Genomic DNA, 15,030 nt, shown 5'->3' with positions numbered 1-15,030 from the left:
TTTGTTCACATTTGTGTGTGTCTACACAGGAGCCGTCTGCCACTTTAACACAGAACTTCGTCATTCTGCATTCGTCTTTTCAATAAATAGCCTCTGTCCTTTAAGAACTGCCAACCTCTGGGTGGGTAGAGTTGCTGTAAATCTTTGTGAATCCAAGGTAACCTGCAAAAGCCAAATTGCTGCTAAGTACTTCTGTGAAAAGGGAGCCAAAAGCAGCATGTGTTTGTTCTAACTGTAGATGCTTGGTGCCCTCTGGTGTCAGCCGCTATTTGTTTTAGAATGTCAGCATGGTTTTAGAAGCAGATTTTGGTGCCCTTGACATGCTGTTGTTTTTTAACTCCTAAATGCTTCTTGTTTCTTTTTGTTCTAGTCGCTAGAGGAAGTTTGTGACCTGTTGCATGCTGCACCGTTCCAGAATATACTACCAAGGGTTCATGTCAAAGGTATGGGCTGGACGAGCATTTGTTCTCCAGCAGTATTACCCCCGATGTTGCTTCCTTGTTGGTGAATTCATCATTCTGAAACTTTCTTTACACAAGAGCTATTCATTTGCAACGACAGCAAATTCCTGAGTATCTGCAAGCCTGAAAATTGTACAGGACACAGAAAAGCAGGAGGCCTAAGCCTATAATCAGGGCCCCTGGGGGTGGGGTGATCGAGAATGCTCTGTGCAGCACACTGGTGATATGCCCACCGCTGCCTCATCCCCACTTGGTGATGAGGTTGGAGAATGCTGGACTTGCTATGAGGTCCCATCCTTCATATCAGCCTTGGCTTGTAGGTGTGCAAAATAAACTTGGGGATGGGGAGGGTTAGGGCTGGATCCTGCAAGGTGCTGAGTACTGTCTCACTGATCCAGCAAAGCACAACCACATGCGTGATTGCCGCAGACTTTTCACATGCTTAAATGCTTTGCTGAATTACCTTGCAGGATTTGTTCCTTCAAGTCTGTCTTCTTTTCTCCCCTTCCTGACTGCTGGAAGCTGAGCTGCTTCCGTTCCCCATTTTATCCTTCTACCGCTCTTTTTTTTTTTTTTTTTTGGGGTGGTCCTCTTTTCCTACTTCGCCCCACTGCCAGCAGCAGCAGATCTGTCTATGCCTCTGCTCATAGGGTTCACATAAATAACAAAGTGAAAGAGCCTTATCAGATTTATTGCAGTTACTCCAGTCCCTGTAGACAGCCATTCGACTAACCAGAGCATTGCAAATTTTGTTCACCCAGTCACCGGAGAACATTTCCTACTCACTAGTGGTGAGTGTTGGGGTTTTTTGGTGTGTGGTTTTTTTTTTTAATCTTTCCATATATAAAACACCTTCAGTATAACCCCAAGTATTTTGCATGTGATACGGGTGATTTTAATTGCCTAGGTGTGCATGGGGGCCAAGGAGTGTTACAGACAGCACAAGAGCCTTATGCTGAGGGCAGAAATGAGGTAATAACAAAATGAGTTGCAGTACCAGTTTGTGCCTGTATAGCTAGTTTCTTCAAACTTGAATGTAGACTGTAACGCCGTTAAAGGGATGACCCTGCCGGCGGGCACTGTGCATCAAATAAAATGCACCCTGAAGAAAAAGCAAGCCGTTTTGAATGAAACTACCCATCAAAGGAACAAGTTACACAACTCCTACTGTGACAAAAATAAACTGCAATAAAACCACGAGTTTCTGGACAGCAACGTTCTTTGTTTATAAAGTGAAGTCACCTGACTTTAAAGGATAACGTGGGTTGTTTTTTTTCTCTCTCTTTCAGAGGGTGAAAGACTTGATGCTAAAATGAAAAGACTAGAATCAAAATATGCTCCACTCCATCTTGTTCCTCTGATTGAACGATTAGGAACACCCCAGGTAATGTCCTACGTTTTGTGCCCCAGACATTTTATGCAGAAATATCAGTGCACAAGAAACCTGAGACCCTTACAATATCAGTAGCCATGTCAGAATTACAAATGTCACACACAAATTGTTCACACAATGGGGCCTCTAGTAAATCCATGGATTCAGTAAAGTTGGTCAGCAGCTTGTGTGCACAGGTGGCTTATTGTCTGAATGTTTGGGACAGTGCAGAGGTGACATTTTAGGTTTTGGGAGAGGATTAAAGTGTTAATTTCCATGCACACTATTGTAATATAATGTGTAAAGCAAAGGATTTGCACCCAAGGGGCTCCCAGTTCAAATTCCACCAAAAGCAACTGATTTTCTCTGTGACCTTTTAAAAAAGTCATTTGTTCTCTTGTGATTCAGTGAACAAATTGGATAAAATCAGAACCTTTTTGGAAACCAGCTGTTCTATTTGATCTGAGCTTTCCTGGAAAATTCATTACCAACAGAGAACATTCTTCCTCCTCAATGCCTTGTCAGTGAGCTGCTCTTGCTGTCCAGAGGCCATTCTCCTCTGTGTCCTTGTAGAGTGTGTTTCATTCCCCATTTGCTTCAACAGCTGACTCCTTGTACTTGAGAGACAGGGATTTGGGGGGCCAAAAGGGAATGATGTCAAGTATAGAGTTCAGACTACCTTTAGCACTCTGGGTAGAGTTAGGTGAACTGTGCTGAGCAAGCAACAGTCCCTACCGCAGAGAACTTACAATGGGAGGGCATAAGCTGGTACAATATAGAGAGAGCAAGTATTGATTATAAATCTCAGTTTACTACAGTGGTACAGATCTCTTCATGCTCACTTTGAAGCACATCAGCCTCTGATAGCAGCAGGCCAGGGAATCAGCAATAAGTGAGGGAGGGACCATTACCTGGGCCTGCCAGCAGACAACAGAACACACCAATTTTTGTCTTCTGACTCATTTCAGTTAAAAAAAAGCAACCAAACAAAAACCAACCTTGCAAACCTTGGCGCAGTACAGCAGCGTCTGACCTTTCCACTCAGAAAGCCTTTAAAAACTTCTCTTCCATTGAGCGGGTGAAAAAATTAACCCAGATATTTCATTGTTGGTGTTTTCTGGCTTCCATCTTTCACTTGACCCTTGACTCCAGGAGATCTTAAAAGCACTGGTTCAAAAAGAAGAGTCAAAACTAGTGACCCAGCTAGAAATACTACTTTTGTTTAAACAACTCAGTCTGAATTCACTTGAATGAATCTGCTCCAAGGCGAAGTGCAGAACTGGAATTGGGGCATGCAGGTAAACTGTTTTACAGCACTCTTGGAGTGTGTCTACACAGCAAATTAAAACCCATGGCTGGCCCGTGTCAGCCGACTTGGGCTCACAGGGCTCGGGCTGTGGGGCTGTTTCACTGCGGTGTAGACGTCTGGGTGGAAGGGCCCCAGAGCTTTGCTCCAGCCCGAGCCCAGAAGTCTACACAGCTATGAAACTGCCCTGCAGCCTGAGCCCCAGAAGTTGGCTGGCACAGGCATCTTGCTGTGGGGTTTTCTTTGCTGTGTTTTCAGATCAGCATAACACCCTAATAGAGCTTCGTCCTGCGCTAATATAAGGTTTTCAGACAAACCACACCTCCCCCATAACTAATCTGAAATGCTGTTTCATTTACTTTTTATTTCGTCCTCTCAATCTTAGCAAATTGCAATAGCAAGGGAAGGAGATTTGCTGACCAAGGAACGCCTCTGCTGCGGCCTATCCATGTTTGAGGTCATCTTGACCAGGATTCGGACCTTCCTGGATGACCCAATCTGGCGTGGCCCCCTTCCCAGCAATGGTGTGATGCATGTGGATGAATGTGTGGAATTTCACCGTCTCTGGAGTGCGATGCAGTTTGTATACTGCATTCCTGTGGGAACACACGAGTTTACTGTGGAGTATGTATTGTAGGCTTCCAATTATGCACTTGTTTGCAACAGAACTTTATTGTATTTCCCAGCTAGAAGTGGGGATACAAAACATAATGCTGGTGTTCATATTTCTGACATAGCTCAGTGAGGCAAGCCCAGAACAAAGAACAAGGGATTGAGAGGGCCTATTAGCACAGGAACACAGATATTAATTGTATCTTTTAAAAATCATGTATTTTAAATACGTTGGTACATAATAGAAGGTCCCATAAGGAAGAGATCCTAGCGTACACCTCTCAACACCAGTGATGCTTACCCCACTACGGTTGCTGAATTTAAGTAAAATAACTTTTATAAGCAATTTATCAGGTACTTGCTTATTTTCTGTGGGTTAGCAGCAGGAATGAGAATTCAGAAGTTAGTGTCCTGCAATCTTCAATTCTTTAGTTCTTTGCATTATGTTTGTCAGTTTTCAGAAGGAAAGATTGAGCTATCATTTGCCTGTCATTGGCCAGTTGTTGATGGGAAGTCTTAGGACATTGTTCCCCTTAATCCACAGGGACCAAATAAATGTGGTGGTATGGCATTGTCAGTTTGTTCTGTTGGTTAATGTGACAGTAGCACTGCTGCAGAGGAATGGGAGCAAATATTTTTGGAAGAACTTAAAATTGGGTAAAGATTTTCAGCATTTCTAGTGCTTGCAGTTTCTAAATATTGTTCATTTAATAGAGAATGATCCTAAATGAGAGGGTTTTAAACCTCAGCCTGGAAAACATCTTATGCATAGTTTTTAGACTCCTATTTTTTGAAGAGAAAATGTCCGATGACTCAATAGTTCATGCTAACTGGTTCTTGGGAGTTTTAGGTGAAATATACAATTTTCATAGACTTTGTACTCTATTACAGACAGTGCTTCGGAGATGGGCTGCATTGGGCTGGCTGTATGATCATTGTGCTTTTGGGACAGCAGCGTCGCTTTGATGTTTTGGATTTCTGCTACCATTTACTGAAAGTACAAAAGCATGATGGCAAAGATGAGGTCATCAAGAATGTGGTATGTTGAAAATATTGGTTTTGTACTCATTTGCAATGACTTGTCAGAAAAAACTGGAATTATTTGCATGGAGCTGCATGGTATCTGTAACCATCACCGTTTAAAGTGGAGTCAAAGCCCAAGATTATGCAGTAGAGCATTTGCTAATAGCACTCTATGTTAGGGTTGGCATTTTAATTGAGCCAACCTTTACCTTTCATTATGACATGGGTTTTCTTACATTTAATGAAACAGATGATGCCATCTAGATGCACATATGTACCTTTAGAACAGGGCTAGTCCTACTGAAGTTCTAATCCCCATGTCCAAGGACTATTTCAGGAATTCTGATAAGCAGAGTGGATCTTTAAAAACAAAATTTTAAGTGTTTTTTTGCATCTACCACTGGTTGGAAAACATTCATAACTTATCCAGACCACACCCCACCACTGGGGCAGACTTAAGAGAGTTGGCACTATTTCCTCTTTCCATTACATAAGGTGGCCATACTGGGTCAGACCACTGGTCCATCCAGCCCCCAGTATCCTGTCTTCTGACAGTGGCCAATGCCAGGTGCCCCAGAGGGAATGAACAGAACAGGTAATCATTGAGTGAGCCATCCTCTGTCGCCAATTCCAAGTTTCTGGCAAACAGATACTAGGGATACCATCCCTGCAAATCCTGGTTAATAGCCATAGATGGACCTATCCTCCAGGAACTTACCTAGTTCTTTTTTTAACCCTGTTTTAGTTTTGCCAGAGGATGTTGTGAAGGCCAAGGAGTTCCACATGTTGACTGTGCATGGTGTGAAGAAATACTTCCATTTGTTTGTTTGTTTGTTTGTTTGTTTTAAATCTGCTGCCTATTAATTTAGTGACCCTTAGTTTTTATTATGAGGAGTAAATAACACTTCCTTATTTACTTTCTCCACATCAGTCATGATTTTATCGACCTCTATCATATCCCCCCCTTAGTCTTCTCTTTCCCAAGCTGAAAAGTCCCAGTCTTATTAATCACTCCTCATATGGAAGCTGTTCCATGCCCCTAATCATTTTTGTTGCTCTTTTCTGTACTTTTTCCAGTTTCAATATATCATTTTTGAGATGGGGCAACCCAATCTGCACACAGTAATCAAGATGTGGGCACATCATGGATTTATATAGAGGCAATATGATATTTTCTGTCTTATTATCTATCCCTTTCTTAATGATTCCCAACGTTGTTGGCTTTTTTCACTGCCGCTGCACATTGCTTGGATGTTTTCAGAGAACTATCCACAATGACTCCAAGATCTCTTTCTTGTGTGGTAACAGCTAATTTAGACCCCATTGTTTTATATGTATAGTTGGGATTATGTTTTCCAACATGCATTACTTTGCATTTATCAACATAGAATTTCATCTGCCATTTTGTTGCCCAGTCATGCAGTTTTGTGAGATCCCTTGTAATTCATCACAGCCTGCAGTCCCTGAATAGTTTTGAATCATCTGCAAATTTTGCCGCCTCACTGTTTACCCCTTTTTCCAGATCATTTATGACTATGTTGAACAGTACTGGTCCCAGTACAGATCCCTGGGGGACACCACTATTTACCTCTTGCCATTCTGAAACTGACCATTTATTCCTACCCTTTGTTTTCTATCTTTTAACCAGTTACTGATCCAGGAGAGGACCTTTCCTCTTATCCCATAACAGCTTACTTTGCATAAGAGCCTTTGGTGAGGGACCTTGTCAAAGGCTTCCTGAAAATCTAAGTACACTATATCCACTGGATCACCCTTGTCCACCTTCTTGTTGATAGCCCTCAAAAAATTCTAGTAGATTGGTGAGGCATGATTTCCCTTTTCAAAAAACAAGTTGACTCTTCCTCAACAAATCGTATTAATCTATGTGTGACAATTCTGTTCTTTAATATAGTTTCAACCAATTTGCCCATTACTGAAGTTAGGCTTATTGGCCTGTAATTGTCAGGCTCACCTGTGGAGCCTTTAATTAAAATTGGCGTCACATTAGTTATCCTACAATCATCTGGTACAGAAGCTGATTTACATAACTCTTGGGTGAATACTGTCTGGTGCTGCTGGCATATTACTCTTTAATTTATCAATTTGTTCCAAAACTTCTCTAATGACACCTCAATCTGGGACAGTTCCTCAGATTTGTCACCTAAAAAGAATGACTCAGGTTTGGGACTCTCCCTCACATCCTCAGCTGTTAAGACCGATGCTAAGAATTCATTTAGTTTCTCTGCAATGGCCTTATCCTCTCTGAGTGCTCCTTTAGCATCTTGATCATCCAGTGGCCCCATTGGTTGTTTAGCAGGCTTTTGGCTTCTGATGTACTTAAAATTTTTTTTGCTGTTACTTTTTGAGTCCTTGGCTAGCGGTTCTTCAAATTCTTTTTTGGCCTTCCTAAATATATTTTTACATTTCACTTGCCAGAATTTATGCTCTGTTCTATTTTCCTCAATAGGATTTAACTTCCACTTTTTAAAGGATGCCTTTTTGCCTCTAACTGCTTCTTTTACTTTGTTGTTTAGCCACAGTGGCACTTTTTTGGTCCTCTCTGTTTTTTAATTTGAGCCTCGATTATGCTGTCTTTAAAAAGTTTCCTTGCATGGATTTCACTTTTTGCGCTGTACCTTTTAATTTTTGTTTAACTAACTTCCTCAGTTTTGTGTAGCTCCCCTTTCTGAAATTAAATGTTACCATAGTAGGCTGCTGGGGTGTCCCCCTCCTCCACTCCCCCCAGGGATGTTAAATTTTATTAGATTATGGTCACTATTACTAAGCAGTTCAGCTATATTCACCTCCTCGACCGGATCCTATGCTTCACATAGGACTAAATCAAGAATTGCCTCTCCTCTGGTGGTTCCAGAACTAGCTGCTCCAAGAAGCAGTCATTTAAGGTGTCAAGAAACTTTCTCATACTTATGGCCAGACTGGTTCATGAGGTGCTGAATTGGCAGAAGTCTGCTGGGTTGAGGCAGTTGCTCTCTTTGGTTTTATCAAAGGCTGGTTCTGATTTTTTATCTCAAAGCTTCTTTTCTGAATGTATGTTTTTGACATTGCAGCCTTTGAAGAAAATGGTTGAGAGAATTCGCAAATTCCAGATCCTGAACAATGAGATAATTACTATTTTGGACAAATATATGAAGTCTGGTGATGGAGAAGGTACACCCGTGGAACATGTGCGCTGCTTCCAGCCCCCTATCCATCAGTCTCTGGCTAGCAACTAAGCGTGGAGAGACATCCTTGCTTTTTAACTTTAGTGGCAGTACTTTTTCACCTAGTTAAGCTCTAAGCTTAAGAGGAGGAAAACCCTTGTAAGGAATATACCCTAATCTGTATTTCATTATTTCCTGTGCCTTTTGAAGGGTGGTGCTTTGTCATCTTCAGTCTCCAAGCACAGTAATTGTATACAGTCCATACTTATTTTTCTAGACTAAAATTTTATATACTTTGATAAAAAGCCTGCAATGTAAAGAAAAAGGCTTAGTGTCTTACAAACCCCTCTGCATCCCTCACCTGCTGTGATCATTTTAGACTGGATTGGTTCAAACTGGTTTTCCCTCATCTGTCAAAATATGAGTCAGGGTGGTTAAAAAAACATAAGGTTGTTTTGGGTTTTTTGTAGAAACATTTAAAAAAAATTGACTGTAATTGTTTATGTATTAGAAAAGCATTAATTGCTTGCTTAGTCTTTATAAAAAGAAGGTTCCTGCGGGTGCTTTGTGAATAATTTTTTTCCTTGGCAAAATTAAATTGCATTGTGTGATTAGTGATTATGGAAATAAAGGCTAATTAATTAAAATTCTCACTTTTTAAGCAGTGATTCTTTGGAGGTGGTTGATAATCACTACATTAAACTAATTATTTTAAAAGTTCTAGCACAGTGGGGGGTCTGTTCACTCTTCCTTTTGAAAACTTGTATCATACAGAACTCATTTTCTGGTTTGAGGTTATTAAAAATGAAAAAGTTTTCTTTACAAGTTGAGGTTAAGCAATCCCTGTTTAAAATGATCTTTTGAAAGGGATCCTTGCATACACTGAACTGTTGTAGCCTATATCATCACACTTAGCTTTAATGATACTAATCATTACTATAGGGGAGAATATTTAAATTATATTATGTGACCCCTGCTTCAGTAAGTTTGTAAAACTTCTTTGGCTTTAATTCAGATTGTACTGTTGCAACATGATCAGGTATACCTGGAAAGTGTTTGACCGGTTGCCGTTTGACTGGTGAACAATACGGACTTACCTGGTGTTGTGTCTTTGTCACCATTGTACGGTCTCCACAGCTACTCTTCCAACAGCTGTTAACAGCATGTAAGATGTTCCTAGCGTGGCCATGAATGGCTAACGATCTATGTCTTGGATAGAGGTTACATTTGCAAATGATATTGAAGCTGCTCTTTCTACCCAGTATGCTGTAAGAAAATCTTCTGAGGATACAATCCTTTAAACCAGTGATGGAGGAGAGCAAAACAAAGGGACAAAGTCAAATTCTAGTGTATCCTCTCCCTGGACCTCCTGCACAGCATGACCTATGCCCCTGCTCACAAGTCCTGACATTTTTGGAAAGCTGGGAGCCAGAAGGAATGAGTATAGTAATGTGTAGAAGTAATAGCTAAGCAGGAGGATGAGACTAGTGGTTAAGAAGACATTGAGGCAGTCTTAAATAGCTGTAGGAGAAATTTTTTCTTGGGGGAACAGAAACTAGAATGAAAGTGAATAAGCTAATTTTAGTAATTCTGAGCAGAAAAAGATGGGGGCATTTTAAGGGCTGGTTACCCACAAACTTGCATCAGAATAACTACATTGGATTTAATTAGCCCCTTTTTTTTAAGTGCATCTGGTTCACATGAGCTGTTGCTTTAGAATATAAATGTCCCACCTCAATTTTGCTTAAACTTTTCTGATGGGAAAGAGTGTGGTGGATGAAGTTTACAGTTTGGGAAACGGGAGGGAGGGTAATTCACCTGCAGCAGTTCCCTTATTTTGCATACCCTCTCTATGCAATAAAACTCTACCTTAGTACTACAGACACAAAAACCCTTATCTAGAGACTAACTCACTCTTCCTTGGTGCTGTGCTTTGCACCTCAAAATTCTACTAGAATTTCTAACTAATTCTTTAGCTCTTCAAAGTACCATATCAACCCAATTCTGATTGCCTCCGCTCTGTCTTTGAGCTATGTTCCATTTCACCAATACTTAAATTGGCAAGTTAAGTCACTTGCCTGAGATGCACTATAGTTCAGGTAGCCCCTACTCAGAGAAGAGTTTTAATCCTGGTTCCGGCTCTGACTTCCTCTGTGATACCTTAAGTAGGCCTTGACTTTCCTAAGAATTTTTTTTTTTAATGTGTTAAAATCCTAGTGTGTACAAGGCAAAATGCAATTCCTACATGTTAGCTGGCAATGGTAAGTCCTAGGAGCTACCTTCTAGTTTTCTTCAACCATCTAATGTGTTAAAACTGCAACTTGCCTTGTCCACACTAAGATTTTAGTAGGTTAAAAATACAAAACAAAACCAAAAAAACCCACAATGTAGCCATGAGTAAAATGTCAAAAGCACCTTAGGCCCTTAAACGTTTGTCAATTTTGAAGATTGAGCTTAAGTCCCACTGAATCTCAGTGTAACAAGAGTTTGCACACACTGTAGCGCTGTAACTATATTGATACAGCTAAAACAGTACAACCCACTTATGGGTTGACTAGGGCTGCTAGGTGCTACAGTAATACAAATAATAAAAGTGCTTATAGCTTATTCCTCTTCCTATACAGCAATAAGCTATACCACTATAAGGCACCTTTTTTTACTGGTAAAACTGAATGCACACTAGGGTTTGTACCAACTTAACTATCCCAAACCAAACCAGTTTTGTGTTCGTGGACCAGCTCTTTTGACAATAGAATTTAAGCTCTTAAGTCACTTGTGTGCTTTTGGGACTTCTACCCTCAACCTCTAAATGTCTTTCTCCATCTGCAAAATGAGGATAAGTGGGAAAGTTATTCAACTGGATCTGTATATTCCCACATCTGGGTATCACACTGCCTAGTGGTGCCTCATGGTAGAACCGTGTGCAACCAGTTCTTACTGTTGGAGCACTTGTGCCCCCTCCTGCAGCTCCCCTTAGCACCCCTGAACATTCTGAGAGGGAGGTTATATGTGGGTCACAGCCCCCTCTACTACTTCAGTTATTCCCAACTGCTGTGACAAAATAAAATGAACTGCTCTGGTCCATTCAGATCCAGGCTTTTCTTCATTCTTAGTGTCTTGATATCAGTAAACTATAAACTACAGCTAAGTAGAGAGAGTTGAATGAGCTGGTATTTCAGTTCTGGGTGATGGTGGAACTGAAGGAGCTGAGATTCAAGAGGTGTGCTTCATGCCTGGCCGTTTTCCTGGCGTTGGATGATCACATTAGGTAACTGAACTGCTTGGACAAGGAACACTCTCCTGCGTGTTTCATCTGTTGAATTTTCATGCCCAGACCTCGCCAGGAGAGGCAGAAAAGATTGTAAGTGCTTCTCCTTAAAGAGGGATATAAGGGTCCAGGCACCCATCTGATCCAAGGCCTGAGACACCTGCTTTGGCTCCTGTGACTTCTTCCAGCAAGTCAAAGCACCTCAAAGGTTCCAGGAAACTGGAACTTTCTTGGGTCCTACTCCAGATCCTGTGGCTCAGGCAGTCAGAGTTTTGAAGGCACTGTTGGTGGAGAAAGGCCAAACCACCTGCCTTTGAACTTACAGCCACGTTTGCTCCAGCTGTGTCGGATCCAAAAAAGGCAGTAAGGGAGGAGAAGAGAAGACCGACACTGTTAGATGTGACAAGGTGAGGGACACGATATCTTTTGTTGGACCATCTTCTATTGGTGAGAGAGACAAGCTTTCAAGCTATACAGAGCTCTTCTTCAGGGTTAGGCTGTTAGAATGCCGGATCACATGTGTTCAGATTTGTTGGATCCGTCCAACTCTGTCATGGGCCCCCTGGCTCAGCTCCAAAACCCAATCCTGTTTCAGCTTCAATTTTGAGAACCAGTGGTATTTCATTGGCTCCTGCACTATCCTGCTCTTCAGCTCCAACCTCTGCTCTGGTTCTGGGTCCCTCTTCGAATCTTATGTGGACCCTTACTTTAGTGGCAGATATTCACTGTTTGGCTTCTGAGCATTCTTCTGATCTGAGTAAGAAATAGAGGATCTTGAGGAAGAGAGAGGCTAATGTTTGTCTTCACCTGAAAAAAGGAGAAGAGCAGGGGATTATTAGCCTCTCATCTGATCTGTCTAGACTTCCTCCTCCAGTCTCCATGAAAAGCTTTCTCCCTGTTTATTTCTCTCCACCCTCTAGGACCATTGCTCTCATCTGTGTGGTCCAGCGCAGAGCCAAGGCTGGATCCATGTTTAGAGGAGGATAAAGGAGGAAGAGAACGGATTCCTCCTGGTTCATGCCTCCTTTTGCTCCTCCTCCTCCTGTGGATTTGTTCCCAGATCCAAGTTGCTGGGGAGTGGCAGTCCTGGGCTCTAAATGGGGTTCTGCTACAGGAATTTGTTAAGTTGTTATCCTTGTAGATGGAGAAGGGATGTTTCACTTGTAGTGAATCTGGCAGCTGAGAATCCCTGGACCCAGTTCCATTGGATCCATCTGCATCTCAGGTAGTGACACCTGATACTCTATCGAAAGAGGAAGATGAGGAGATTGTATGGTCTTGTTCAAAAAGCGCTGAGAGAGACTACAAACCTGATTTATCACCAGATGAGCGTCTGCCTCTTTCCATTCTGAGGATGCTCTACAGTTCCATGACCTGGTGGGTCACACAGCATCCATATTGAATTTACCTTCAGTAGCTGTGGAGGAGACCTCCCATCCAGTGTTTGACATTCTTGGGGATACCTCCAAGAGCAGGATATCTTTACCAATTCTCAATTGCCTGCTGCAGCCTGCTAGGCTGTTAAAAGGCAGGAGTTGACCAATCTCCTTCTATCAGACACAAACCTGAGTGGTTTTTATATTTTCACGTGTCCTGTGCCTCGCCCTCACTCTGTTCAGAGATGCTGAGGAAAGGAATCAAAGGGGACATCAAGTGCAATACCCATAATACGCAGTCTCATCTTGAAGACGTCCTGTTACAAGTAATCCAACTTCACTTATTCATCTGTAATGCCTCTTGTAGTTTTTCCCTGCCTTACAGCCAAAAACATTTGAGGCCTTTCATGGTTTCACCTACCCAGAAAAAAAGCAAGGCTCTGTCAATCATAGCTTAAGTATAAGGCCCTTCGGCTGTTGCTCTCCTTTTATCCTATAATTTCCCAGCTTTGCTTCATTTTTTTGCACTTTATAGCAGGAAAGAGAGAAGAAAAAAAATCATTAAAAGGCATATGATAAAAGAAGTCAGGTGCACGTTAAGCACTTCCAGAAAAAAGGAGCCAAAAGAATTGGAGGGAAGGGAAAGGAAGTGTGTCTAATTCATAAGGCAGAAGAAGAATGTACAATATTTACCTCTTTCACAGAGGGTGGGGTGAGTTCCTAACTGCATGCTTTATGTGCAAATTATAATAATAGAATTTGGTTTATTCCTCTCTGTCTTATTGAGCCCTGAACACTACAAAATTACTTCAGTGTAATTACATCACTGAGGGGTGTGACTAATTCACACTGCCTGAGCGACATAGTTACACTGACCTAAGCACTGCTGTAGACAACGCTATGTTGGCCAGAGAGCTTCTTCTGCTGACAGCTACTGCCTCTCACAGAGGTGGAGTTATTACACCAACAGGAGTGCGCTCTCCTTGCTAATATAGCTCTCTGTTGGCTTAAAGTGTCTTCACCAGAAGTGCTATAGTGGCACAGCTTAGCTGCTGTACATTTGTAGGGTAGACATGCCCTGAGACTTACAGGCAAATAAAACACTATAAATATCTGTAAAGTGCAGTACACATTCTTGAGTCATAGCAAGTGGGGGTTGTAAGGCTTCATTAGTGTTTGATAAGCAAAGGGATAGCCTTGGGTGAAGGATATAATAAATGCACTTTTAGCAGCTAATCAAGCAAAGGACCCTAGCACAATAACTGACGCTTACAGGCGTTACCACTATTCAAAGCATGTACAAAAGCCTACATTAGCAGGTTAACATGTCAGGCATCCCAATGTGTTAGTGATTCCGTATGGCCTTTAACTACACATTAAACTGTAAGTAGGAAACAGGGATACAGTCAATAACTAAAACCCTACCCAGCCAAGGGGGTGACAAAGTGCATTTTGGTGGGTATTTTTAATTAACTGAATGTACCCTCATTCATTAATACTCCTCATGTAAATAAGCAATATTTCAACATTTAATTGTCAAACATTTCAACTCAGCTACAATTGGTGAAAACGTTATCTTGGTTTAGGGCTTGTCCACCAATGCTCATGGTTTAAAGGGATTACTACAGGCATTTGATTATGCTACCTTTTTTCCAGGAATCTAATAGGCTCAAAACAATCTACTTTTCAACTGTCATACTTGTAGACACAGTTTTGGCCTGTAAAGTAAGTTTGCATTTAAGCTACTTTGAATGAGAGTTATTTAGCAGTACTTGATCTTGTTTTCCTCCTCATCAGAAGTGTCCTACTTGATAGCACTATTAATATTTAAGTGATTGTCAACAAGTTATTTACAAGGGGCCAAGAGACACACAGAGGCGAAACAGGGACATGCTGCATTCTGGATGAGAGTTAAAGTTGTGGAGTAACTTTGTAGAACAAAAACATTTCATAAAGTATACATGGACTCAAGCATTGATATTGCTTATGTTGGGGGATGTGTGTTCCTTGTACTCAGAGGCTTTGTGTCTTATTGGAGCCATCCCTGAATTCTTAGGGAGTCCATGGTGCTTCCCCAAGAGATTAGAACTATTTTTCTGACAAAGTTTGTTTCATCTTTATCACCTGCCCCCTAAAACTACAGTAATGCACTCTCCTTGGAGAAGGTCTTGAAAGTGACTATCAATCAGGAGTGAAAGTAATTTACATTTCTTACCAGTACAGTCCAATTGCAAGCAACCCACCTCTCCTACATACTTCATGGATCCCTCCCATTACATGACTTATAGAAAATAAAGCAGCTGCTACTACTACCTCCTATACTGTCTATAATAAAACTTTAATATTGGAATAAGCCTGAAAAAGTGAACACTCACTGTCACATTTTTCTCCTTGCTCTCCCTCCTCTTCCAACTAGGGGGCTCTGCGGGCTGCCCCCCCCCCCCAATAGCA

The 15,030-nt window shown here is 41.5% G+C and overlaps 1 protein-coding gene across 5 annotated transcripts in view; it reads left to right on the top strand.

Annotated features, from left to right (window-relative positions):
* CYFIP1 (cytoplasmic FMR1 interacting protein 1) overlaps window positions 1-8,582 on the top strand; it is a 133,031-nt gene extending 124,449 nt beyond the window's left edge. For all 5 annotated transcript variants that reach the window (XM_048858992.2, XM_048858983.2, XM_048859007.2 and 2 more), the window contains 5 exons: window positions 371-443; window positions 1,751-1,845; window positions 3,525-3,763; window positions 4,643-4,790; window positions 7,843-8,582. In XM_048858992.2, the coding sequence (XP_048714949.1) occupies window positions 371-443; window positions 1,751-1,845; window positions 3,525-3,763; window positions 4,643-4,790; window positions 7,843-8,007 (720 nt within the window). In that variant the 3' untranslated portion in view covers window positions 8,008-8,582. The remainder of the gene's footprint in view (window positions 1-370; window positions 444-1,750; window positions 1,846-3,524; window positions 3,764-4,642; window positions 4,791-7,842) is intronic.
* The last annotated feature ends 6,448 nt before the right edge of the window (window positions 8,583-15,030 follow it).

This window comes from Caretta caretta, chromosome 1 (assembly GCF_965140235.1).
Source record: "Caretta caretta isolate rCarCar2 chromosome 1, rCarCar1.hap1, whole genome shotgun sequence".
Taxonomy (NCBI): domain Eukaryota; kingdom Metazoa; phylum Chordata; order Testudines; family Cheloniidae; genus Caretta; species Caretta caretta.
This window is presented reverse-complemented; position numbering and strand designations above follow the sequence as displayed.